This window comes from Ochlerotatus camptorhynchus, unplaced genomic scaffold, assembly GCF_037179485.1.
Source record: "Ochlerotatus camptorhynchus isolate MF236.1 unplaced genomic scaffold, CSIRO-AGI_Acam_v1.1 ptg000132l, whole genome shotgun sequence".
NCBI lineage: Eukaryota > Metazoa > Arthropoda > Insecta > Diptera > Culicidae > Ochlerotatus > Ochlerotatus camptorhynchus.
This window is the reverse complement of record NW_027040622.1, coordinates 1,406,055-1,433,247: the sequence shown is the minus strand read 5'-3', so window position 1 is coordinate 1,433,247 and position 27,193 is coordinate 1,406,055. Positions and strand designations below refer to the sequence as shown.

Below are 27,193 nucleotides of genomic sequence, written 5' to 3'. Positions count from 1 at the left end.
CTCCAGATTTTTTGTTCTTGAACCGATTCCAGTGGACCTAGAACCTGATATGGATCATAAGATCTTCAATCTGGGATTTGGCCCGAGATTAGCAAATTCCGCTTTCTTGACGCAAATTAAATTAAACCAAATACCATGAGCAATAAAATATCAAATCAATTGCCAAATAAATAAACTTGTTCAACTGCAAATAATGTAATAGGGGAAATGGCTCTAATGTTGGCCTATGGATCTAAGACTGGGCCCATCGCTAAAAATCTGCTATTTATCAATTGTATCTAGATGAACGCGTCATTGGGACGGTACTAATGGATATTTTTGGTTGCTATTGAAAATTTAGTCGATTGCTGAATTTTTGTATGGGCCCAAATTAGGGACACTTAGGTCGACATTACATACATTTCCCCTACGTCAAAAAATAGTTTGACAAATAGCTGAAAATTTCAAATAACCGTATTTGGTCAAATATTTGTTGGTCAAATACTTGTTAAATATCAGACAAGTGTAATGGCTTAGGCAAACAAATATGACAAATAGCATTATTTGGCAAAGCTTAACGAGTCAAATATTTGTCGTGTGGGAAAACAGTGTGATATCAGCTTAAGGGTTCTGCTACTTTCATTTCAAAATTTTGCCGACCCAATTCTGAGAAAATTGGTCATGAATATTCAGTGTGAATTTTGCAAAATGTTGCAACTTTAGGAGAAGTTTAAGTAAAGAGAAGAACAATTATAAATGTATTGGACCACACAGAAAAAAATCTGAGTTTTACTGGTGATGTAAACTAGCAGCTTGCAAGAAATGTTGCAAACAAAGGTGGACATTTGCATACAATATATGGAATATTGCATGACATGTCTCATAAATTCACACGATCTATAATGTAAACTTGTATGATATTTGACGTTCCATTTACGTGTATCATAGTAACGGAAATTTACGCTACTTTTTTTTTAGCTACTGCAGGTACCTACGAACTTAATTTCAGTCAATCCCTTTCAAATGACCAATACTGCCCATAACCGCAAGTCAGTCCCGTCTGTGAAAAACTTACAGTTTTTACAAGTTCTCTCATTTTACACTTATTTTGGAGGGATTATTTAAAAAATAAACGTGCAATGTGATAGAATGCAACATCCTTAAGTTAAGACCAAAATCTGAGTGGGACTGACTTGCGATTACATTTAACGTCAATGATAATAATAACCGCAAGTCAGTCACAACGCCATGACGATGCTGCATTAGTTTAGCACAGTATTGAACAGTAGAATGATACCAAAGTCCCATAGAACGTTATTGAATGTTTTTGAAATTGTTCCGCTGATTCCAGAGCTAAGGCAGGAACATTTTCCGGCGAGTATGGGACAGACAAACCCTCCATGTGATAAATAAGTGTACATGACAATTCTAAAATAAGATCCATAAGAGTCATGGTGAGTAACCAGCACCCAAACATGTTCCGGATATCCCCTAAGTGGTAAAACATGTTTAAATTAAAATCAATTATGCGACACATCAAATCACATGAGAATTCAAAGCCAGAAATTGGCAGAATCTGTTTTGAGTCTAATCTCATGATGCTATATGTTGTCCAGCATTTTTAATAGAAGCAAGCCTAAAACATAGCTGTGACGTTGTTTTATAGTTTATTTGGCTTGGCTTGTGGTTACTTTTGGCTGTGGGACAATTTGACTTGATATTGTTTTTAATTTTTCTTGAACTAACCACCTTTTTTCAATGGCACAACTCAAAAAACATAGAACGATAAACTGAATAATGATGCTATCTCAAAATTGATAAAAATAAAGATGGGAATGACTTGGGCAGAAAAACATTTAAATGTTTTTTAAAGGGTGACCTCAAAATTATGATCGGGAATGTAAATATGAATTCCATAGGTGGGAATGAATGAATACGAGTTTTTTTTTAAATATGTTGTTGTTGTGGACACTAAACGCACCTTCCCCACTTCACTAAAACTATACCCGTGTTTGATGGACAGGCCCTTATAAAAGTTAAGAAATTTCCCAACAAACATTGAAGGCTAATTTGTAGTATCTGTAGCCATAAAAAGTTTAATTCGATAAAATTGGCTTATTCTTCTTTTAAATAGCGTGTTTAAGTTAACTTAAAAAAATCAAATCAAGTCAAAACACCGTTCAAACGATAAAACCTGTGTAGAGCATTCATGAAAATGCACAAAAGAACGCTTCGAATTAAATGAAGATCCTAAAGTCACATCATGCCCAGGTTTGATTTATTGCACAGATAAATAAGGCAATCAATTAAACAAACAACTAGACTGTACAGCGCAATTGCATTTGTTGTCGCTAATTGATTCAAATTTGCCCTTAATGATCTACACAGACATTAAGCTTCCACTCTCCATCTTCGTCCACTTTGACTGCATTAGAGCTGTGTGGTTTTGAAAAATGTGCTGCATTCAAGCTAAGTAAGCTTGTCGCATGCTAGTGCCAGTCCTGCGAGTTGTTTTAAATTATTCGACCCGTAGTTTGATGAAAATCACAACATCACCAATTCACAAATATGAGTCCTTTTCCTTCAAAATACGAAGCGACCCTTCTTTTAAACATCGTATTATTCGTTTAGGTGTACCCTGGAAATGGGCTTATTAATATCATGAACGCTTTCGAAAAACTACAGAGCTACGGAACTAGAAATGTATAGTGAGTGCGCGATAATGCGCTCATCAGAAACATCTTTATTAATTTCCACATCTGATTAGCATTAACTGTATCGATCAGTACCCACCCTATGGGGACACCATCATCACTTAGCTCATTACTGTTTTGAGTAGATGCTCCACATTCGCAAAAGAAGCATCACGAAGGCATCGATCTCGTATTAGGTTACACAAGTGCAATTAAATTACAATCTGATACTATTATTATGGCTAGCCGCACGATAGAGGGTGATAATCTTGATGCTAGTAATATGCCGCCCGTAGAAGTGAGCCGCGGACGCCGGTAGTTCGTTGTTCATCCATTGAACACTCGATGGTGATGGATGGATGCGGCATCTGACACTCGAGCAGACAGCTGTATAAACAAAGAGGTTCATTCTCGTTTTTATTTTCGACCTTTTCAAAGCGGTCGAAAAAATTATATTTCACCACCGCCTGTTGTACGTACGTTTCATTAATTTCACGCGAAAAATTCCTTTGCTGATTACTTTTAACCCATAAGACCGTGAACTGTAAAATTCTCAGAATATTTGAATCTATGTTATATACCTATGATTGTATAGATATGAAGGTATATATGTATAGCTGTTTCGCTTGCAAGTGGAGTCAGCTGCATATTCACATATGATGGTGCAAATGGTTGGACGGTTGCTTATCTGATTAGACGGAATAGGGCTATGTTATCAATTTCGCCAATCGATCGAACATTGCAATGCATTGGTTCACCACTGGTTAGGTGCGGCCTTTTTGTCGACAATTCTATTATGGAAAAACTTGGAAAAGAGCCCACCAGCGATGATTGATAACGTATGTGCTAATTGATAACGTGTAACGATATTCTTGAAGTCGATATCAAGGTTTTTCTCGCTTCTACTAGTGATGGTTCACTTCAAGTTTTCCATTAATTTGGATTTCTATAACTTGATGTTTCTAGAAAAACATTTCACTATATCAGTGACAACAACAACAACAACAAAATATATTGGCTTCAGACTGTCACAAACAATCCAACCATCCAACGTCAGAAGCAAGCCGTTTATAATTAGCCAAAATCTGGGTGAAACCACCATTCGCGAAAACATGTTCGGAATGACATCAAAGAGGAACCAAAAAATAATTTATTTACCACAAAATATCACTCGTGTTTCACGTCCCAGCAGATCAACAAGTATCATGTATTTGTAGTGAAAATGATTTGTAAATACATTCGGGATTCCCAATAACGGATTCAGCGCCCAATATCGGTTATTACAATTTACTTTTTATCACAGCGAAAGCTAAACGGTCATATAATTTGACATTGATTGGAGTTTAGCGGGTTTTTTTATTCGGGTTGGAAAGATTGTCACGTATTTCCAACAGTTGGCGGTCAAATAGCACGCCATAAACGCGTGATCACTACTACTCATTATCTCCACTGATTGATGTGGACCGCGAATGAATGCGCAGGCAGGGAGATGTTTACAATTGCACTTGACGTGAAAACGTGATATTTTCGCAGATATTGTTGTGCCTTGTGGAAGAAGCAAATGGTTTTGTATGAATCGCGTGAAATGTAGAATGCGACCGGAGGTGTTAATTTTAGGTTTTTTTTTGTAAATGGAGCGTGGTATTTATCTGTTGCGAGTTTGGTTTAATGTTTAAAAAATCTGCTTCAGCAACCATTCTGGTTCAAATTATGTGTACCTTTTTTACATGGAAGCTTGAAAAATCAAGTCAAATTGAACTCTCACTATCATATAACATTTGGGACCGAAATCCATACACCTCATATTGTGTTAGATGTATGAATTTCGATACATTTCTTAGGTGTACAGATTTGAGTCCCGCACGATATATAGACAAGACATTGTTAAGTTACCTCCCTTAGCTCAGTCGGTAAAGGTGCTGCTACAAAGCCAGACCATGCTCGAGGTGGCTAGGAATTTTTCGGGTTTTAAAATTTCTCGACTTTCCTGGGTATACCATACTTGCCATACAATTATACTAATGCAAACATGGTACAGGCATCGCAAGCTCTCAATTAATAACTGCGGAAGTGCATCTAGAACACTAAGTAGAGAGCACGCAATAAGCAATAAGCTTGTAATGCGAATAAGAAGAAAAACATTGTTAAGTCTGTAGCACTACAAGAAGATTGAAGAGCCGATGCTGTATGGATTCTTGTAATAAGTCAGGACATCGTACAAGACTTTGTTGAGAATATCAAGATCGAATCTCCAGAATAATTTGAGAAACCCGAAATACATTATCAATCCAACTGTATATCTCACATGATAGGAGAAGCACTGCGGGTTCAAACATTTAGTTAAGACATCGTTCAATACCTCGTTGATTCTTTAGGTAATCGAGATCTAAACTCCTGGATAATTGGGAGAAACCATTTTTTTAACACTATGGTGTTATGCGGCTCTTCATCTTGACATCGGACAATATTTCAGCTTGTAGAATATCAAGATCTGTTCGGTGTCTCTGAAAGAATACCTCGTAGAGTCCCTTTTTCCATCATACTTCGCATTTTAAAGAGCACAAATCTCAAGATTAACGAGGTTTACAAATCTGTAAATTTCATTCTCCGCAGCAAACAACTAATTGTAGGTTCAGCTACGAAACCTGATTATTTTGCTTTGTGAATTTGAGAAGTTAAATGCGAAAAAGGACGCTACAAGGAATCACCTGAATATAAAAAAAAAACAGTATCACTGAAACACCCCCCAAACAAAAACTAAGGCTCGTCCCTTCCATATAGGCCTAGTATCAAAATAATCTAGGTTATTATTATAATATAAATGCTCATATTGTACTACTATCATTATTATGTTTATAATTATTGATTCATACCTACCATTTCTACCACATTATTCTGTTCCTCTACTTATTAACAACTATACAAATCCAATAACTTCTCAAATTCTTATAGTAGGATAGAGAACTACTTCGGCCTAATCGCCCATTTTGGGCCTATCGAGCAGAAAACTTCAAATAAATCCATGATTTCAGAGTTAACAAGCCAATTATGCGTTTGGTAGGATATTTTAATTAATAACCTACCGAACGAAGTCAATGAGAACGCGTGATATGAATGTTTGCACCCATAATTCCCAACAACAAAAGAAGCGCTCGAACCGAATCAATTTTTATCTTCATCCGATAGGCCGAAGTGAATTCATTGGAGTTTCAATGCGTTAGGCCGAGTTTAGAATGCGTAGGCCGAGTTTGGCGTCAAGAAGCAGTGTTAGATTTCTGACAATATCTCAACGATTGGTTTATCTTTATAAAATCTTACGGTACGTACGGAATGGTAAATAAATTTGGAAGCCATCAGTAATTATAACATTCCGTTTGGTGCTAAACTACGCTAGACTAAGAAAGACTAAGTGCGGGTTGTGCTTAATAGGCAGGAAATGGGGTAGTTAACCCTACCACTTCAAACATAAATTCATACAACTGATCAAACACAAATATCAAAACGAATTCTGCAACTAATTATATGAGCTTACCAGGCTCCCAGTTGTGAATATTCAAGAGTAAACACAAAGCATTGAAACAATTTGATAAAATCATCAAACCATCCTTCAGTTAAGCAACTTCCTTGGCAAAGCCCAAAACTACCACATCAGAAAAATCAAAATCATTCAACAGTGCAAACACAAGCAAGAAACTCCTCCAAGATTTGATTCATTTAGACAATTCTCAAACCTTACTCTGCCACTTATATAAGCTGCTCCATGAAGCCATTAGGAACTACAAAAATCAGTCGGTTTTTCGTACAAGACATCGTTGAGTCTGTAGAACTTCAAGATGTCAACTAAAGAATTCCTTTGTAGATCCCAGTGACATGGACGGGATTTCTGTTTAAGGAGGTTTATAAACATGACGTTATCTAAAAAAAGTTATTCAACATCGTAGAAAATTTGCGAACTTCAGAGAAATTACTGGCACCAACGAGCAGGCTCGGTATTTATTTTTACTGAGATCTCAGCTAAATTTATGTTTGTTAGCTGAGATCTCGGCAAAATTCCCGTTTGTTTGCTAAATTTCGGCAAGTTTTTCAATGAGATTCAGCAAAATAAAATGCCGAGCAGCTCGGTGGTGCCCATCCCGGCAAAAAATCTAAGTGTGTAGAAGGAGATCTTCGATGAAGCTCAGGGATTTTTTTATCTTCATCAGACTTCATTTTGTTCAGGGGATCTCGTAGAAATACAGGAAATCTATATATATAAAAATGAATTTCTGTCTGCCTGTCTGTCTGTCTGTCTGTCTGACCCTTATAGACTCGGAAACTACTGAACCGATTGGCGTGAAAATTTGTATACAGGGGTTTTTGGGGCCGTGGAAGGTTCTTATGATGGTTCGAGACCCCTCCCCCTTCTGTAAGGGGAGGCTCCCATACAAATGAAACAGAAATTTCTGCATAACTCGAGAACTAATCAAGCAAATGGAACCAAATTAGGCAAGTGGGGGCGAGTGTGGGGGTATAAGGAGATAATCATAGGGGGTAGCCCCTAAGATAATAGGGGGAGGCTACGTACAATATAGCATGCTTTTTTTTAAATCGGCGCATAAACTCAAGCTAATATTGAATCCCGAGCAAGACCGGGCACACTCAGCTAGTTTAATATAAAATCGTGGAACATCGTGGGATTCCGATAATGTTGAAGAAATTCAGGGTGCTTTAAAAAAATCAGGAAAGCTTTGTAGAACTAGAAACCTAATACTAGTTTGAGAAACTTCTAAACTTTACGAAACTTTGTTTAATTTAAGAAACCGCATAAAAGTTCTTTTAGCTTCAGGATACTTCGTTAATGTTCACAAAAAATATATCAGAAAATTCCATGGTAATTAATGAAATTTTGCAGAACTTCAAGGAACTTTGCAGAAGTTCAACTAAATTTTATATAGATCAGGGAACTTTGTAAAAGTGCAGTGAACTTTATAGGAATTCTAAGAACTTTGCAGAAGTCAAGCAAACAGCTCGAGGAACTTTGTAATACTTTAGAGAAGTGTTAATATTTTTTAAAGTTCAAGGAATTTTGAACATCAGCTTTTGATTTAGGGATTTTACTGGAAGTTTTGAAATTTTTGTTTCATCTAGATGTTGATTCAAAATCGTTCCTGAAATTCGAAGAAGGTTGTGAATGTTCTGAGATCTTGGTCAAATTGAGATATCTTTTAAACCATAATTACATACAAAGTGTTTTTATGTTACTTCATACGCGAAGTTAAAGATTTTCAGAGTTGGTTGGAAATGCTAACATGAAGCTTTAGTGTGATGATTTATTAGCTAGGGAATGATCTTTAGAAGAGGGTAGGTGGATAGTTCCGTTAGAGTACGGCAGTATGAAAATTGAATAGAAGTTGAAAATGAGCGAAGGGCCATTAATGCGACAGTTTTAAGATCGACGCACATTTTTGCCTAACCCGTACGATGTACGCGGGGACTTGAAGTATGTCTCCAAGTCCACAGGCAAAAATGTGCGTCCCTCTTTTTGCTCATAAACTGACTGCGGCTGTGGAATAGTTCTAGCGACGTTTTCATCACTACCTAAAGCCCCACGTTGCAAGAGCATTTTCAGTTTCCAGGAGACATACTTCAAGTCCCCGCGTACATCGTACGGGTTAGGCAAAAATGTGCGTCGATCTTAAAACTGTCGCATTAATGGCCCTTCGCTCATTTTAAACTTCTATTCAATTTTCATACTGCCGTACTCTAACGGAACTATCCACCTACCCTCTTCTAAAGATCATTCTCTAGCTAATAAATCATCACACTAAAGCTTCATGTTAGCATTTCCAACCAACTCTGAATAATTACATAACTTGGAAGAAGTTGATGTAACTTCGTAATAGCAGAAAAAAGGGACAAGCAAGCAATTTTTCCGCCACCTGCTGAGTACGGTGCTTTTCGTAATAACTTACACTTCTGAGTTATGAACGTAAAAAATGGTGAAAACTCATTTTTTGGCGCAAATTTAAAGGCCGATATATTGCTTTCTAAAGCATTATGAAATACACAACTTTGTCGAAGAAATCATTCTTCTAGGACGCTCAGTTAAAACGGTAGAATCAAGCGCCGAATTGTGGAATTGTGGATAGGACTGTATCCAGACAAAAAAGAAAAAACTGAAACCAATTTGCGAAACTATCACAACTTATGCAACCAATTAAATACAGCCACCAACTCTGCATATGAGGACTATAACCGCAAAGTCGAAAATGAAGTCAAATCATGTCCTATGAACTTTTTTAATTATGTAAACACGAAATTAAAAAGCAGCAATTTTCCTTCGCGAATGAATTTGGATGCAAATGTAGGTGAGAATTCTTCTGAAATTTGCAGTCTCTTTGCAAATTTCTTCCAAGAAGTATACACCACATTTTCCGAAGAAGATCGTGACCGCGATTTCTTTGCATTCATTCCTGAAATTTCTAAAAACATCTCTGTCAACCAACTTTCTCAACATGAAGTCCTCAATGCACTAAAAAACTTAAACGCGTCGAAAGGGTCTGGACCTGACGGCATCGCACCCATATTTTTGAAAAACCTTTCTGAAGAACTCGCATTTCCTCTAGAGCGTCTTTTCAACATGTCTCTGAAAAATGGAAAATTCCCTGAAATTTGGAAATCATCTTATTTGGTACCTATTTTCAAATCAGGTGCAAAATCAGACATTCGAAATTATCGTGGAATTGCTATTATTTCTTGCATTCCAAAACTTTTTGAATCAATCGTAAACGGCAATATTTTTCAGCAGGTGAAAAATCTAATTACAAGTAAACAGCACGGCTTTTTTAAAGGTCGCTCAACTACCTCTAATCTTCTAGAATATGTATCTTTCATTATTAAAGCGTTGGACAGTGGCAAGCACGTTGAAGCGCTATACACCGACTTCAGTAAAGCATTTGACCGCATCGACATACCATTATTAATCCTCAAATTGCAGAAAATAGGAATGGAGCCTGGACTTTTGAATTGGCTTCAATCATACCTAACACATCGTAAACAAATAGTTCGCTTTCAAAATAAACTTTCAGAACCAATTTCAGTCACCTCTGGGGTACCCCAGGGTTCTCATTTAGGCCCACTTCTTTTTATTTTGTACATAAACGACATTTCCTACATACTTAAAAAAATAAAATTGCTTGTATATGCAGACGACATGAAGCTCTTTATGGAAATAAGTAATTCTAGCGATGCAGAAGAATTCCAGAATGAAATCAATATATTCCACACCTGGTGTAGTAAAAGTCTACTTAAACTGAACGTAAAAAAATGTACTGCAATAGCATTTAGCAGAAAAATTGAAACACCGCATATTGAAATATCATTAGGCAACCAAATAGTAGAAAAAAGCAAAATTGTAAGAGATCTAGGTGTAATCCTAGACTCCAAACTAACTTTTATAGAACATTATAATACTATCATTAGTAAAGCAAACAGAATGCTAGGCTTCATCAAAAGGTTCAGTCATAATTTCGAAGACCCATACACTATTAAGCTTTTATATACCACATATGTAAGGCCAATTCTGGAATACTGCCACCTAGTATGGAATCCATACATTTCCATACACGAAGAACGCATAGAATCTGTCCAAAAACAATTCCTTTTATATGCTTTACGTAAATTGAATTGGACTGCATTTCCATTACCATCTTATGAAGCGCGCTGCATGCTCATCAATATACAAACACTTAAGGAGCGCCGCCAATTTGCAATGCTTTTCTTCATCAACGACATTATTTCAATGCGCATAGATTCGGCAGAAATTCTCGCACATTTAAATTTTTACACACCTTGTCGATATCTTAGAACACGGAATTTATTTTCAGAAACATCGTACAGAACAAACTATGCAAAAAATAGCCCAATCAATCGAATGATGCGCCTATATAATTTGCATTGCGGAACTATTGACATCACTATGTCCAAGCAGCAAATACAAACTAAGCTAAAACAGAATAGAATTAATGCATAGTATGTAAGTAAACATTGTAATAATCATTGTATGTAGTCTACACTGGCTTGACGAAATGAAATAAAGTCCAAGCATACTCATTCACATAATCTAGTCAGAAAGGTTTTACTTGGTTTTTGAATTGTGTTCGGTAAAAGTTTAAAAATCTGTGGAAAATTCCAAAATGAGAAATTAATTCTGAACTCTATTAACCCCATTTAATGATAGAAAATAAAATTTGTCGATTTCATGTTTTTCTACGGATATCGGTCATTTGAATTTTTACCGACTTTTACAGCAATTCAAAAACCAAGCTACACACCAACAGTTCGGTGAATTTTCACAGATTTCCTGTAATTTTTCTCAGATATTCGGTGAAAAATCACCGAACTGGTTACCGAACGTTCAGCTGTTGAGATGTCGGTTAAATTTCACAGAATTCGGTGAAATAATCTTAGTGTGTAAACATACTGAATTATTTAAAATGATCTAAGTGTGTACAGTTTACGGTAGATCTATAGCAAAGTATAAAATTTAGTGAGCTGTTCGCTGTTCAGAATTTGATGTGTGTCCAATATTCAGCCCTCGGGCCTGATGTGGTATGTGAATCTAAAAAATGAGGCCATTCTAGTCCAATTTTCTTTCAAAATATTAATTTTAGGCCAGAATGGTTAAGAAATAAACAAAAAGCAGTTTGAAACATGTTTATCGAAAAGTAATTTTTGTAAGGTTGGGTAGGCCGGGTATGCCGTATTTCAGTCGCACTGATCGACTAGGCCATCAAAATTTTCATTTTCTCAGTTATTAGATGTTACAAGGAACTACAAAAGCAATACTCACAGATCCTTGTCGTACAGGTTGTGCGGAATCGAGGTGCACACGCCGGCACCGTCACCGGTATCATTATCACAGGCGCACGCACCGCGATGGTTCATACGAATCGACAGCGTTTGGGCATCGCGCAAGATCTGAGAATGGAGTCGTAGTAGATAGGAGAACAAACGTTATTTTGAGTAGGAGGTGATGGTGGAGGCGCCCGGTGTGGCTCATGGCACGAGACCGGTGGCGATCGTACCTTATGGTTAGCTTTTCCCTCGATCGAAACGATGAAACCAACGCCACAGGCTTCATGCTCGTTTTGTGGATCATAAAGACCTTGTGCTGCTGGTGCTTCCCAGTCCATAGTCGGTTTTGTTGGTTGTTGTTGTTGTTCGCGAACTTCATCCTGCCGGATTACTTCACGTGGCACAATCACTTCAGAGGATAGTTCATTGTTGGGTGGGGCCATTCTATTCGCACCGATAGAAAGCGAAACGCAGTACTTTCCGGATTTCTTCTGGCCTTGTTCTTCAATCACTGGCAAATAAGAAGGATTGCTTTGATATTCACTTGAGAAATTACTTCACCGAATTAATTTCTTCACTCTGCTACGGTCTTTGATAAATGTTCCCAAACACTCGGTCACTTCGTAGGAGATATAATATTCAAAAATGTTATTTAATCAGTTTTCTTGGTATAGCGGAAGACAGCGGTTCAAATTACCTGGAAAATATAAAGAAATGAGCCTATAAGTAATTTATCAAAAATATGTAACACAGTATGCGAAATATATGACGTTATTCACTTTCTACGGTTGATGGTTGTTGTCAGTTTCAAGTTAATTTCACAATCCTTATGCGTCAATTACTTCCTAGAAGTGTAAGCTCTTAATCTATTTCTGATCCACCATTATCTCGTGGTGACACCCTTGAAGCGTTTGCATCGACTTGTTTTCTCCTTATCAGCTATGAATTGTCTGGAAGGTGTCAAAATGACAAATTATCACTGACGCTAATTTGTTTCGAAAGCAAAAAGACAAACGCGACCGCATCTATATCACAGAAAGCTGTCTATCGCAAACTTGGTGATCCATGGAATAATTAGCTGAACTGACCATTCACTGAACGCTAATTAGAGCATCATTATTCGATCTCACTGAGTTGCTCAATCGGTTGTACCGTTAATGAACTTGAACTCGCACACAATATTTATAATTACAAATCACACGTCTCCCTCGGGATGAAAGTGCTTTTAATAAAGCGGATTGTCTTCCGTACCGTGAAAATGGTAGCGTAGATGGGTTGTTTTCCAATGTGAGGTTTAAGTTTTTAATTTGCTTGGTATATTTTCTCACTTCAGAACAACGAACGTCCGATTTGCACCGTGGTCAGAATGAGACTGAGAAGAGTAGCGACCTGCGCTCGGCTCATCTGGTTGTTGACCATTGAGTGGGGAGGAGAGCCAACCCGTCAACAAGTTGTTTGCACGAGATCTAGGTGTATGCTCGAAAACACACATAGGGTCAATCAATTCAGTCGGGACGGGATCGCATACTGGGGAGCCAATAAGCTCTTTTCATTCTAGCTCGCTTCACCATAGCTATCCCAATTTAGGAAGACATTTCTAGTAAGAAAACTGCAATTCGCAGTCAAATGAATAGAAATTTAATTCGGGCATGTCCAGACGTTTCTATAGTCCGTCTTCGGATGAAATCATGATCGGTCATCGCAGAATTGCCTAGTCAGCCGCTGTACGGCTACGATGGGTGGCATATTTATTTTATGATTGTTTGTTTGACTAGGGCATAGTGGTAGAATTTTCTGATTATTTGCAGCTTATTTTATATGGTGGCCAAATGTTTGTGCATTATTTCGTTGTGTGCGCGATGATTGAATTATAATCTGCTGAATAATCGAACATGGGTGTTTCGTCGAGAAATGTTCACGTTGTACTGATTTAGAAAATCTGGTGCGTCACTGCTCGGGATTGGAGTGAAAGTTCAATAAATTTATCTTACACCCGACCGCAGAATGCAAGATTTTCTAAAACATATAAAGAAACAGTAATTCAATTTCTGTATTATAGTCATCGGTAGACTTTTAAGAGAATCATATTAAATTAATCAGTCGGCGCCGTTGGGATTTTCTGAGGCATACAATCTCTGATCACGCCTTCATTCGGAAGGGAAGTAATGCCGTTGGTTCCCAAGTCATGAGTTGATGGGTCGATAGGTAGGGTCCAGGTGTGGGAACTGCCTCCATGGCATCGGTAGCATTGGTACTCAGTACGGAAAAGAAGATCGACGGAAAACAAATCAAGGGAAAAAAATATTAAATTAATGATAGTGAATTTTAGGAATCATGTTGATTTCCTCCACATGACATTGAACCACAAAAAATATCTTGTGAAAGTTTTGAACGAAAATATTGAACCATAAAAGGTTACTAGTTCACAACAGCCTGTTGAAAGCATACAAATACACTTCTAGCAAGAAACATATACAGAGTTATATAAATTTGATGTGTTTGCCGTTTGTTTTACGAGTGTTAATTTTATTTGCAAACCCAGCTAAGCAACTAGATTTAATACGGGTATTTGTTTCATTGGAAATCATTATCGATTGATTACAATACTTGGAACAGCAAATATCACATACATACCTTCTTGAATATCTGAGGGTAACAGGATGGTAAGGAATTCTTCTTTTGTAGGAGAATAAAACCACTGCGACCAGTAATGAGATATTGTGGTATACTCCAATTTGATATATATGCACCGTCAGTTCGTTCAATCACTTTGAATGTGAGTGATAGTCGCACTATGACTATGCATTTCACCCCGAAAAGGTATAACTTCCTTAATGAAGCTCGTTAGTTTTTAGTTCAGTAGACCATATCTCGTTAGGCTTTAGGACACCCTTACCGAGAAACCAGAGTCTTCTCTGAATTAATGTACGACATTGACACAGTATGTATCATCTGTCAATTTACCTAGTTTTTAGGCTGATATTTGCTTGGACAGTGTCTGGTTAATAGACCAATCAGCCTACTCAGATCTATTTTTTTTTTCAAGCTGAGTAGGCTGTGTGCGATTCTGTTAAAAGGTGTAATGAATCTTTTCGATTGTCGTAATGCAGAAAGAGCTCTCCAATTCTAAGCTCGGATTTTAAGCAGGATGTAGATACCTCACAAAAAGGCTCAGGCCCGATGAAATCAGTTAAAGAGAAAATTCAAGCTAAAGAATCGGCTACCACAGTGACCAGGTACCCAATATAGGTTATCACTATTAGTTGTAGCCAGCTGTTTTAAGGAGAGGATGCACTCCCAAACTAGCATCGACTGGCATGTGTATGCTTTTAAATTATTCAGTGCTGCTTGACTATCAGAGAAAATACAGATATTGGCATGTCTGTATTTTCTAGTCAAACAAATATTTGTACATGTTAAAATAGCATGTATTTCTGCCTGTAAAACTGTAGGTCACTGTCCTATTGCAATTGATATGTGGGCCTGTGATCTCAGCTTCGGTAGATTTCTCCATTTTGGAGCCATCGGTGTAAAACACGTGTGATCCTGGACGAATTTTAGGACCACCTGCCTCCCATATGCTACGATTGGATTCAACCACTTCAAAGGAATATTAAAGTTAGTCTTGGCCTCCATGCAGTCTTCATTCATGGCTACTAAAGTGCTTAGTTGAAAATCTCTCTGAGGATTCGTAGGTGTCCATTGAGATCTCCATCTTGAGAACGTTTTACACGTTTCAGCCTTAGGGCACCTGGTTCTGCTGTTGCACGAATTTATGTAGCGGCACAAGATGTAAAAGAGCATTTATGGCCTTAGAGGGTGCACTGGTCATTGCTCCAGTTATTGACGAGCACGCCAGTCGTTGTAATTTTTCAAGCTTTTTTTGGGCTGAAATTTGTGTAGTTTTGGCCACCACACTAACGAAGCATATGTGATTGTGGGTCTCACAATCGCCGAGTTAATCCAGTAAATCATCCTCGGTTTTAGTCCCCACTTTTTACCAAATGTATTGCTTCAAGCCCAAAGAGTATTATTTGTTTTTGAGATCGCGTACTCTAGATGTTCGTTCCAATTTAGCTTATGGTGAAGCAAAACACCTAAATATTTAGTTTGCTTAGATAGCTCCAATTGTACTCCTCTCAACTGAAGATTTGCATTAGTACACACTTAGAAAATTTTACAGAAATCTGTAAAATTTTACCGAAATCTCAACAGCTGAACGTTTGGTAAACAGTTTCACAGATTTCCTGTAATTTTTCACTAGCCCGTCAGTTTCGCTTTCAGAGAGTCACAATCTGCGGTTTTATCATTTTCCCTCACTCACTCACTCGATCATAAATTCTCTGATAGTGACTTGCTGAAAGCAGAATTTTATGTGTTAAGCACATACTTCACAACTTCTTCTAGTAACTAACATGTATAAAATATTATCATTACTTCTAATCTTTTCATAATTCCAAAATACATTTTGTTATAACGAAATGAGCATTTGCAACCCTGCATCTAGAAAGTAAATCATCAATTGATTTCCAAGCATATCCTATTAATCATCATTTTCAGAAAACATTAAATTTGACTCAGTTAATGTGTCTGAAATTATTTAGAAGCGCGCCTCAGAAGGTCACCTACATGACGACAGGACTACAATCAGGTATCAAAAAGTCTTTGAAGAAGACCTTCTAGTGAAACATCCACAGATGTTACTTGCTATGTAACTTGAGAGTTGAGTCACTTGAGTTGCTTGCAATAGTTAAAGACTATAGGTCCAGAGGGTTTGAAATATGAAGATTCACGCTGCTCTTCCGAGTGAAAAATCTTGTGAAACGACCACAAAAATAAAATATGAACACACTGAGATGCACAGGCAATATACCCTAAACATCTTATTGGAATATTAAATGTGTTTACATGATAATTAACAGCTGCTTCATCATGAATAAACGCAAATTGAGATTAAGGTCAAGACATTTATAACAAACCATGATAATGATCACTATTTGTCAAGTGGATTGGAAAATAAATCTAAGCCTCAAAATATTGATAACAACCACAATCTACAACAGTGTATCCTATTTATATACACACTAACTTCATCTGAGTGGGAATCTTCCCGAAGTCAACAAAACACCCCGCTCCAACTGACCAACATTACAGTATTCTCTGTAATCACTTGATAACACGTGCTTCTCGGGCTCGTTTCGACAGCCAAAAAACCCCTCACATACTTTCTTATGTACAGCAAATTCCGCGAGCGCACACACAAATATAGATCCTACAACGACACGCGATTGACCAACCAAATCGCCCGAACTTCCCCGCGTTGACCCCCCTTCTAGCGTCGGTACATAAATAACTCAATTTGTGACGAATTCGCCAGTGCAAAGTCCATCCATATCCACACGTCCCAAGAGCTCGAGATGAGTAGGTACGAAACGATTTTTTTTCTCTTTCACCCTTGGAAAAATTCCACTCCATGCTTCCTTACTAAATTCATGAAAACTCTACACGCGGTTTCTGACCAACAACCTTCGATCGAATTCCCGATTGCCATATAGGTCTTGCGGGCCGATATACGTGGAATGCAAATGTTCCGACTTACGTCCCGTTGTTGTCTGCATGCGAAGAGTGCAACGTATGCACTTTTTGTGCTACCTACCCCGAGTAGGAGACGTTGAAAAAACAACCGCACACACTACACTGGAGTTCTAACGTACGTTGATGTTCACAATTTAGTGCGACGCAATTTCCTACTGGCAGAAATGCACCCGGCACCAAGTGGGAAGAGCTGGATCTCGATTTGTTTGCTTTGGAATTCCACACCAACTATGTAGGATTTTAACTTGAGATGGCACTGGATTCGTCGTCTGGAAGCTCCTACATAGAGTCCGGATAGATCGAAACTAGCGTATTTCTGAGGATCGCAAGTAAAGTACAACCGCTGGCAGCGAGCGCCGATTATGAACTGACTGAGGCAGCTAGCAGCCAAGAAGCGCTCCTCGGAAAGTAGCTGAAGGGGGATCCGTCGATTAGCATCAGCCGGCCGCAGAAGAAAGTGTATACTGGGTACAGCTCATATGAGTATGTACTTACACGTACGCGACGCATTGCTGACGATAAGGGGAGGATCAGCGCGCGACGACAGGCGTCTGGGGTTCCCCGGAGGGAAATTGTCTGAGGGGAGCGACGTCGCTGTTGCGCGTCGGAACTGAAATGAGTCGTTGTGTGTACCACCCCACCGCACCGTGCAGCAGACTGTTCTACAACAACCCAACGAACGGTTGAATGCTGCACGAGACGTACACGGTCGTACAGACCGACTCAAAATTTCAGCAAATGTGGATTTACTCAAACGTCAGTTGAATTTTCCGGGATTTTTGGAAAATTGATAGGAGGTCTATTAGTATATTCACAGACAAACAGACATAACACTCGCAAGTTGTTCATCAAACAAGCATTTAACGGACAATTTAAAAGTATTGTAGTTTGTAGTACCGCCACCTGTAGCGCGCATAGTCAATTCCCTTGCGTTTGACGTTTACACACTACCGCCATCTGTTCAGCGAAGTGCCCACCACAGTGTACTCAACAGATGGCGGTAATGTTTTAGCGACGATGTTTTACAGTGAGAAATATTCAATGTGTTATGTCTGTTTGTCTGTGGTATATTCATAGACTGAGAAATGGTTTTAATGATTTTCCTCATGTTCGAGAAGTTTTTTTCTGATATTGCACGGCTTTTCCCGGAAAATTAAACTCACTTTTGAGTAAATCCACTTTTGCTGAAGTGAAATCGACTCGAATCAATTTTGAATCGGTCTGAACGAACGTGTAATGTGGATTGCAAACAGCTGGGGTTGACGCGTTGGATACCGGTGGGTGGTGGTGTGGTGGTGCGGGTACTTGCGCGACATCGTTTCATATATGCGCCGCTTGCGGTGTTTGGGGAACACGGAGCGTGTCGTTAAAGGTTTTTGAAGATAATTAGAATATATGACTAATGGTGCTCAGCTGAAAGCATATGGCGGGCCATATTACTAGTTTCTACGTCAAGTGCGCCGTAGTGAGGGGGTGGCGAAATCGACCAAGGATGACAAACTAAAGGGCGAATTCGAAGAGTTTCTCCTTAGTGGCTTTCCACAAAATGAAATGAATCAATAATAAAATACATTTTTAGATCTTAAACAAATATTTAAGTTCAAGATTCATGAAACATATTTTAGCTATAAAACTGCAGCACATTTTCTGAGCTTTAAAATGATGTTCATATTTTAATGTTCTAGATCTCGTAAGATTTCCATAGTCTCATTAAGACTTGAGAAATATTGTGAGATACAGAATCATAAAAAATATCCGAAGGCTGCTATGCTGAAAGTGAAGATTGTAATAAGACATTCTTTTAGAAACCTTGAGATTGATAAAAACAAAAACTTGAGATCTGTCTTCAACTTGAATGAACTTACAGGGAAAAAATACAATGGTATTTCAAAAAGAATTTGGATAATTCACAGGTCATTCCGAAGAAACTCCTTGGGAATTCTGGAAAGTATTCTCAAGAAGTTCCGGGGAGACTAGAAGGTCATTCGGAAAAGAGATTCAAAGGCTTTGTGGCTGCAAGTAAATTATTTGGATAGTTTAAGGGTTACTCTGAAGCAAAACTCCATAACTTTAAGCAAATTCTGATCAGAGGTTTTAAAACAATGCTGACAAAAAATTGGATTAAAAAAAAAGTTAAGAGATGTGGATTCGATTCTAAATGAATCCTGGAGAGAATTTAATATTTTCAACAACGTCAAGGTCGGTTTTCGGTCAACAAGTGTGGATGTTGATTGCGATGATGTTGCGATTCCTGTGTCCTATCAATTTGTCACGTTTATTTGTAACATTTTCTGGTTTTTGGATTCACCCTCAACCCCTTTTAATCCACCTAACTCTACGGATTAATCTCGCAATTTGGCAGGCTTTTGTGCAATTCAGTGCTTCCCTGAAAATTTCCTGAGTATGGTCCTGATTTTTTTGAACCTCCATTCGAAGTCCCTGTGCCTTGTAAGCGGCCTGGAGTACACTCAAGTCTTTTTTACATGTTTTTTGTACATGGTTTGGGCCACTGAATCACAATTCACACGGTACGTTTGTAACAATTTCTCGATAACGATACAACCTATCGCCTTGATTCGAATCACATTATCCGTTTCAAGCCATAGGTAATCAAATGGCATACTTTAAACAAAAAATCAAAAATTTTGGTGTAATCACAGAATTTTTTAAAATATGTCTATATGGAGCTTGCTTAAAATACGAATGGCATCAACATCCAACTCTGTGTTATAATTTTTATAATATTCCCCGTGTAAAAAATACCTGAGTGTACTTTAATCCAGACCATAACTAAATTTCATTGGACCTTTAACAAAACGCTCTGGATATTTGCCAGTCTCCTGGGTGTTGTCTAATACTGGACTCGATATTTGTGTATTAATTAACAGTACTAAGCCTGCATATTGTAGATGAAATGCACATAACGGTCAAACGATTAAAGTAGTGTAATTATTATTTTTTTTAAAGAACCATTATAATTTTTGAAAAAAAAAAATCCACTCAATCACCCTCCGCCAGTCAGTGTAGCTCAAATGTATCCCTAGCGTATCCACAGTAGCACACCACAGTCACTGAGCGTAGGACCAGCAGCAAGAAGCTAAGTGGTGGTACAGTAAATGTGAAACTGTCGGCAGTTTGCTTCCCATTCAGCGTATTCTGTTTAATTAACTGCCGCGGTTGTGTGCTAAAAATAGAATTTTGTTCCACTACCCGCGCTATTCCGATGCGCATAGGTCTCTCCGCGTTCTGTACGCTAGCTGAGCTAACATGAATGGCGGTAGTAGGGTGGTGGTACTTAGGCATGTCCCATCTTTGTCGTAAATTACGTCTCGGCCCCACGCAGGTTCCAATCAAACGGCACATACTAGTCGAACGATCACTATCGCTTACATAACGGCGTTATCTAATCGAATCAAGTCTCGTTGTGGACATTCTTCGACATTGACCCTCAGCGAACGAGATATATACTTGGTGAGCGTTTTGGCGTTTGGATGGTATGCTCAGATAGCAGGGTCAAAACCCACACGTTTCTTTCGATTTTTGGCTCAGCGCCGCTGACCAACGATGCTGGGGATATCTAAAATAGCCACCATTCAGCCGAAAATAATCACCGTGACGTGACGGAACTATCAAGCCCGCGACAGTCTCGGAGAAGTTCAGAGCCAACGAACAGGTTTGCGTGATGTGCACGAGATGCAAGCCGTTGCGAACAAGTCTACACGACACCTCCGGGTCAATACGCCAAGTTGAACTGTCCACACGAAGACCAGACACACCGTGTGGTTATTTTTAGGCTGACGCCGGCCGGTTCGCCAGTTTTGCCGGCCGGCTGCCGGCGGCACACCGCACGAACTGCGTTCAAAAAGACCATTTTTTTCCATTCCGTCATGGGGTGCGACCGACACCATATTCACTAACTGGTAGGTAAATATTTACCACCCCGATCAGGACAGCAAATGACGGCTAGAAGTGAAATTTATAAAATGTAATTTCGTGAATTTCGTGCACGGGTGCAGCGAAAGCGTGTTCACATCCGAGGTGTCGCTTTCGCTTTGGAAGAGGTTCAAAAAACAAAATCGTGAGGAATTTTCCTTTCGTTTTGTAGTTTGTGACCTGTTTGTGGTGGCAAACGAAGAGGATAAATTGCGACACGGTGGATTAGTGTCCGACAAAATGTGTCATTTATTTCTTTGCTTCGCATCTCTATCCGTTCTATTGCCCTTATCGATCAAACTTGCACGTGACCGGTTGAATTGATTCGCTTTTCGCTTTTTATTCGACAATTCGAACCATGCCATTGACCTTCGTGGCCATCTCGGTCTTCATTCTTTGAGCTGGTAGTTGGTATGTTTCGTAAACTTGTTCTTTTCAGTTGCAATTATTTTTCGTATCGTCATCATTATTTGTTCGGTGCCTTCGTGGCAGATTGCAGACAGAATGTAAAAAAGCGTCGGCTTGTGATTAACCTTTGAAGTGCAATGCAACGGAGAGAATCTCAGAACCATATCAACTCATGTTTTTACTAAGTGGATTTTTCCGTCACTGACGAATATCGTATTCTTCTATCACGTTTTTAGCAATGATAATGAGAACAATAGTTCCTTTGTATGCATGTGCGATGTACGTTTCAACATTCCATGCCCTTGGATCAAGGTGAGACACACTGCTTGCAAGACGTTCTTCCGTCGTGTACTAAGTTATCAACCTCGACATTGTCTTAAAATGCAACTCGGTAAAACTTTCCAGTCCCATTTCCAACGACCAACAAGAAGTGATTGGATTGACCTAGAAAATATCATTCCCGTCCAGAGCCGTCATCGCAGGTTCCAGTCAATGTTGATGTTTCCTCGTTTGCCAATTGTGTGGACGTCTCGCAGTTTCGGCTCTTTCGATTTAGCTTCGGCTGCAATGATGATGTTGGCATAGCCAGTAGCTGCCGCCGGGCAAGGTTTATGCACACTACTTGGACTTTTATGAGTGGAAATTTCCGCTGAAATTCGCTTTCCTTGTGAGCTTCTCGTAAGATCATCATCATCATCATGTGGAGTGAACAGCAAGTTGATTAAAGGGATGTGATTAAAAATTGCTCATACCTGTCTGATATTGGATATTTTATTCATGAAGAAGTGAGCGTGGAATATTTTGGATTGACGTAGATACCACAATAACCCTAAATGCTAGGCATTAGACATATTCTCAAATAACGAGTATAGAGTAGACTGTAGATACGTGTAATAATGTAGGCTTTCCGTATAAACTGTTGGCTGGATTCCCAACTTCATACCTAGTTCACATCACAACGTATAGGGTACATGTTCCAAATGTGGGCCCAATGAGTAGCCATAAGTTGCGTTTTAAGTCATATTCCGTCAAATATTTGACCCGCAGACAAAATTCCACTGCAAACATACGTGCCAAGATAAGGTAACCATTTTGGTTACGGTTGGATTTGATCGATAATACAAAACTTATCATTATTACAAGAAAACTTTCCAAGAAATTGGTTGTAATATTGGCCAACTGTCACCATTTTATGGGCCGTTAAATCCATGGATATAATTTAATCTTATCAGAAAAGTCTTTGATTTGAGATAACTGATTGTTTTATTTTAAAAGCTTCTCTGGATTACATACAACAAAGTTCTCCCCGGACAAGTCATGAATGACCCAAGAGTGTTAAAGTTACTATAATAATAAAAGAATCGAAAGAAATTACGCTCACAAATCCGAACAAAATGAAAATGAGGCATTCGGAGAAACTGTGAATCAAGCTGAGTTCCAAAATGTACAAAATCAAAATAAGTCTTAATTGAGGTCCAGGTACGCTAAGAAGACTTTAGAATATTAAAATGTGTAGATTAATAAAAAAACAAGTTTGCGCCAATTCCATGGAATCATCAATATTGTATTGTATGTAGAACTGCACCGAATATTCAACCCAAATGCCCATCAGGGACCTTCCTTAGCTCAGCTGATAAACGTGCAGGTACAAAGCAAGACCATGCTGGGAGGTGGCTGGGTTTGATTCCCTGTCTAGTCTAGGAATATTTCAGGTTGGAAAATTACTCGAGTCCGCGGGCTTTTTTTTTGTCTCTGTTCGGGCCATAAATCCATTGCGACCAGTTATCAAATTTTGATCTATTGTGTGCTTAGAGTATGAGAACCTTAAGGAGAATTCCAAGTGAATTTTCAGATGAATTTAGAGGTGAACTCCCATATTATTCTGAGCAAAATGTTAAGACAATTCTGAGGTGAATTGAGAATTATAAGGAGAATTCAACCGAAATAAAAACAAATCGATCGAAGTTTCAGTGAATTCTTAGAGAGATAATAAACTAAAATTCAGAACAAATTTCATAAGCGTTATGGAGTGTTCTTCGTGAAGGCATTTTCAAGTGTCAAGAGAGAATCTCAAATTTATTTCAGAAAAAAATCTGAAAAGAACTTTGCAAAGTGAACTGATTCTAAAGGAAATGTTTGAGAACAATCCAATCAAATCCTGTTCAGAGTTTTGAGAGAATTTTCAGAGTAGACAAATTTGATGAAGGCAAAACCAAATTTAAGGTACAGGAAAAATGCTGCCAAAGCCTTAATGACTCATTTAACCTTTTATCTATCCGGCTCAATCGCATTCGGTTATATGCTTTATTTAAATGCATTTAGCACAATTGGGGAAATTTTCAAAATTCCGAGAAAACGGGAAAAGGTTGTGAACATAATTCCTATTAAAAGTGCAAGTGCTTCATGGTTGCCCGAGCAAAAGAACCAAATACCAAATTCAGGTATGTTAACAGCATAACTGGCATCCTAAATATGGTATTGATGAGCCTGACATTAGAGGTAAAAAACAAAAATAATAACTCAAAAATGTTCTACGTTTAACTGACGGATAACAAACTAATACATAATTTAGTTATTATAATAACTGACGATAGCAAACATTTTCTTTGGCTGCCAGAATATCAAAATTTTGTTTTTAAAAGGATTTCTAATACCAATCCAATACATCTTTTAGGTGTTATTGTCTAAAACTGAAAGCTCAAGTTTTGTTATTTTGGTATTTATTTGATATTTTTCAAAATATTTCGATAACTGAATAATATCAAAACAATTACATATTAATTTTTGGTTTTCATGATTTGGACCTATACAACCAAAGTTGGGACGATATAAGTGATTTTAAAAACACTTCCAAAGTAATTCCCATACAAACGTCGAACCATTTGCGTAACGCTAAACCTTCATTAATCTAAATGGTTGGTGAATGGTTTTTCAAAATGAAGCCCTCTACTGTTTCAAAAAATTGTCGCAAAAAGTGTATGAACACTTTTATGAGTCACTGTAGATTGGACAAACTATGCAGAACAACTTTGCCAAAGACCGTAAATCATTTAGAACTTTGTGCAAACATTTATTAATCATTTAATTTTGTCCTAGTGCTCCGCCTATACCTAACTGACGTATATGAGCGAGCTTGATGTGGAATCCTACACGCTAGCTTGAAAGTACCCATTAATGAGTAAAAAAGACCCATTTTTTAAGAAAAGTGGCTTAACTCATTAAATGAGTAAACCCAATATTACTCATTAATGAGTATTTGACGCATACTTCAAAAAATGGATACTTTTTAGCATTCATGTTCTTACTGGAGATGAATGAAAAATACCAATTTTATCAACAAAATTGTTTTATGGGCTTCCTGCCTTTAATAATTTAACCGAATATTAAAAGTAATCAAAAGAAAAACAAAGAGGAATCTTTTATATTGCACTAAATATAATAAAATATGTGTTATATTTAGGTTGTAACCTGCCACCCTTTAAACGAGAAAAGGTTGTTCCGGCCTCGATTCCGGCTGTTCGAATTTCAACCCTCGTTACCGTCTTCCATTGCCAAACCATCCTGATTTTCGATGGAATTTCACTGGTTCCACGGCTACCCTGTATAATTAGTTGAAACGCACTACTAGACGTTCATTCGCCAGTCTTCACTAATCGAAGCTAAACCTGAAACGGAACTGAGAACGGACACATCACACTTCTAGCTTGACTTCTAGCTCTTACCTCGTGAAATTCACCTCGGGTTGCTGTTTTTCGTCATGTTGCTGCAATAATAAGACTTCTGTCCGGCGCACTATTTTCACCCAAATTCACACCGGCCAGATGGAATCTGCTAGCACAATCAAACTTCCGTTCGAGCTTCCTTAGCGTATCCTCTTGAGTCGTGATTTTTTTTCGACATGTCTCCGAAATGCAAAATAACAATAATGTGTTTACCCATTTTTATTGCAAGAAGACATTTTTTAAAGTGAATAAAAAGTAACCATTTTTCATTTTTGGAAAATACCCATTTTTTGACAACTTAGTATGGATTCCAAAAAAGAGTAAAAGATACTCATTAAATGGGTACTTTGAAGTTAGCGTGTATATTGTTAATAATGTTCGTTTTTCAAAATGGCGTGAGCCGGACGAATAACGAATAACTCTTTAACTTTGTGTAGCATTAGTCTCAAGCTTCAGAATGGTTACCAGCATGAGCGTCCTGGCTCCCGGCTTCCTCCATTATCTCTAAGCCATAACGAGCATAACTGCGGGTCCACGCTTGGGCCTGGTATTGGTTGCTTTGTTTTCACTTTTTTATGCTGTCTACGAAAAGATGGCGGCTTGCCAGTTCCATGATTCTCGCCTATTCACAGTAGGAAAATGGTTTAACACTCCGAACACGATGCCACTATGCTGCCTATAATCGCATATCAGTCCCATACGGATTTTCGTCAATGTTGAGATAACAACACTATCCACTATCAATTGGCATCTAATTTCATAATATGTGATAAAACTATGGACTTTGATCATAAAAATATGAAAACGACATCAAGTCAGTTTGTCCCATCAAGCAAAGTAATCGCATATCAGTCCCATCCTGAAATTCAGTCGTTCATAGTTCAAGTTAAAGTTCTGCTTTTCGAATTGCCATATTTTTCACAGATATAACAAAACATGCAAGCTTCATTGTGACAGATTTTAACTTGAAAAAATTATCAATAAATTTACTATGATTTTTCAAATATTTACATGAGAATTGCACTTCGTAACATCGACTGACATTTTTTCAACGCCTAGTTTTTCCATATGGGACTGATATGCGATTATAGGCAGTATAGTAGCTATATTCATAGTCTGGCGGATAGAATATTGGGAACCAATTGAGCTGTCAAATAGTGGAACCAATCGAGCAAATCACGACCAACAATAGAAAAGAGCACATCAGCTATTGCGAACAAAACTTCGGAAACCCTTTTCTCGTTGAGCCAGAAATGAGTAGGCTCACCTACGCAAACCAACAACATCTTTGGGTTGGGGAAATTTTCCCTATCCGATGATGCTGGTAATTTTTGTTCGATTGGCAAGGAAAGAATAATCAACCTTTTGTTTACTAATTTGGTATTACCTTTTCAATTGTTGCAATATATTGAATTGGTTCCGCTCTTTAATAGATCGAAATTCTATCCGCCAGACTATAAATATAGCGACTATAGGTGCCACCGGTAAAATGTGTAACGGCAAACTTGCAATGTTTGAAAAATCAGACCACAGCCATATGACGAATTTCAAATCTATTGACGTCAGTTAAAACTGCATACATTAAAGATTTATTCGATATCAATAGATGTAAAATCGATTGATAAATTGCTGAGCAATGATTTTTAAAACATTGCCAATTTGCCGTTACACATTTTATTGGAGGCATCGTGTTCGGAGTGTTAAATAATGTTAAAATTGATGTGAACTTTTGAAGCAAATAATTTCTTAGCATAGTATCTTCAGAAAAGTTTTGTATAAAATTTTCTTGCATATTGCACACTAAACAAAAATGAAATCAAGGGGGTTGCCATTGTTTTCATTTTAAAGTCATGTGAAAATCTGTGAAGACATTTTTATCCTGAAGGCATTTCACTTTTTGTGGAGATTTTGGAAGACATGTTAAATTTGAAGAATTAAAATAGAAGCCTTTTTAATTTTAAGCAGTAAAGTGATGACTTTGACTTCATATTTCAAACTTATTTTAGAGATTGTTGATTATGAATAATG

At 37.9% G+C, this 27,193-nt stretch overlaps 1 protein-coding gene across 4 annotated transcripts in view; it reads right to left on the bottom strand.

Annotated features, from left to right (window-relative positions):
• The window catches only part of LOC135700310 (uncharacterized), a 57,651-nt gene that overhangs the window by 16,700 nt on the left and 13,758 nt on the right, over positions 1 to 27,193 (bottom strand). The window contains exons 1-3 of one of the 4 annotated variants that reach the window (XM_065220779.1): positions 17,107 to 17,463; positions 11,738 to 12,204; positions 11,503 to 11,630 (exon numbers count right to left, since the gene is read on the bottom strand). In XM_065220779.1, the coding sequence (XP_065076851.1) occupies positions 11,503 to 11,630; positions 11,738 to 11,950 (341 nt within the window). In that variant the 5' untranslated portion in view covers positions 11,951 to 12,204; positions 17,107 to 17,463. Of the gene's footprint in view, positions 1 to 11,502; positions 11,631 to 11,737; positions 12,205 to 12,758; positions 12,863 to 17,106; positions 17,464 to 27,193 lie in introns of those variants that run through there. The other 3 variants (XM_065220777.1, XM_065220780.1, XM_065220778.1) reach the window with 3 other exon arrangements.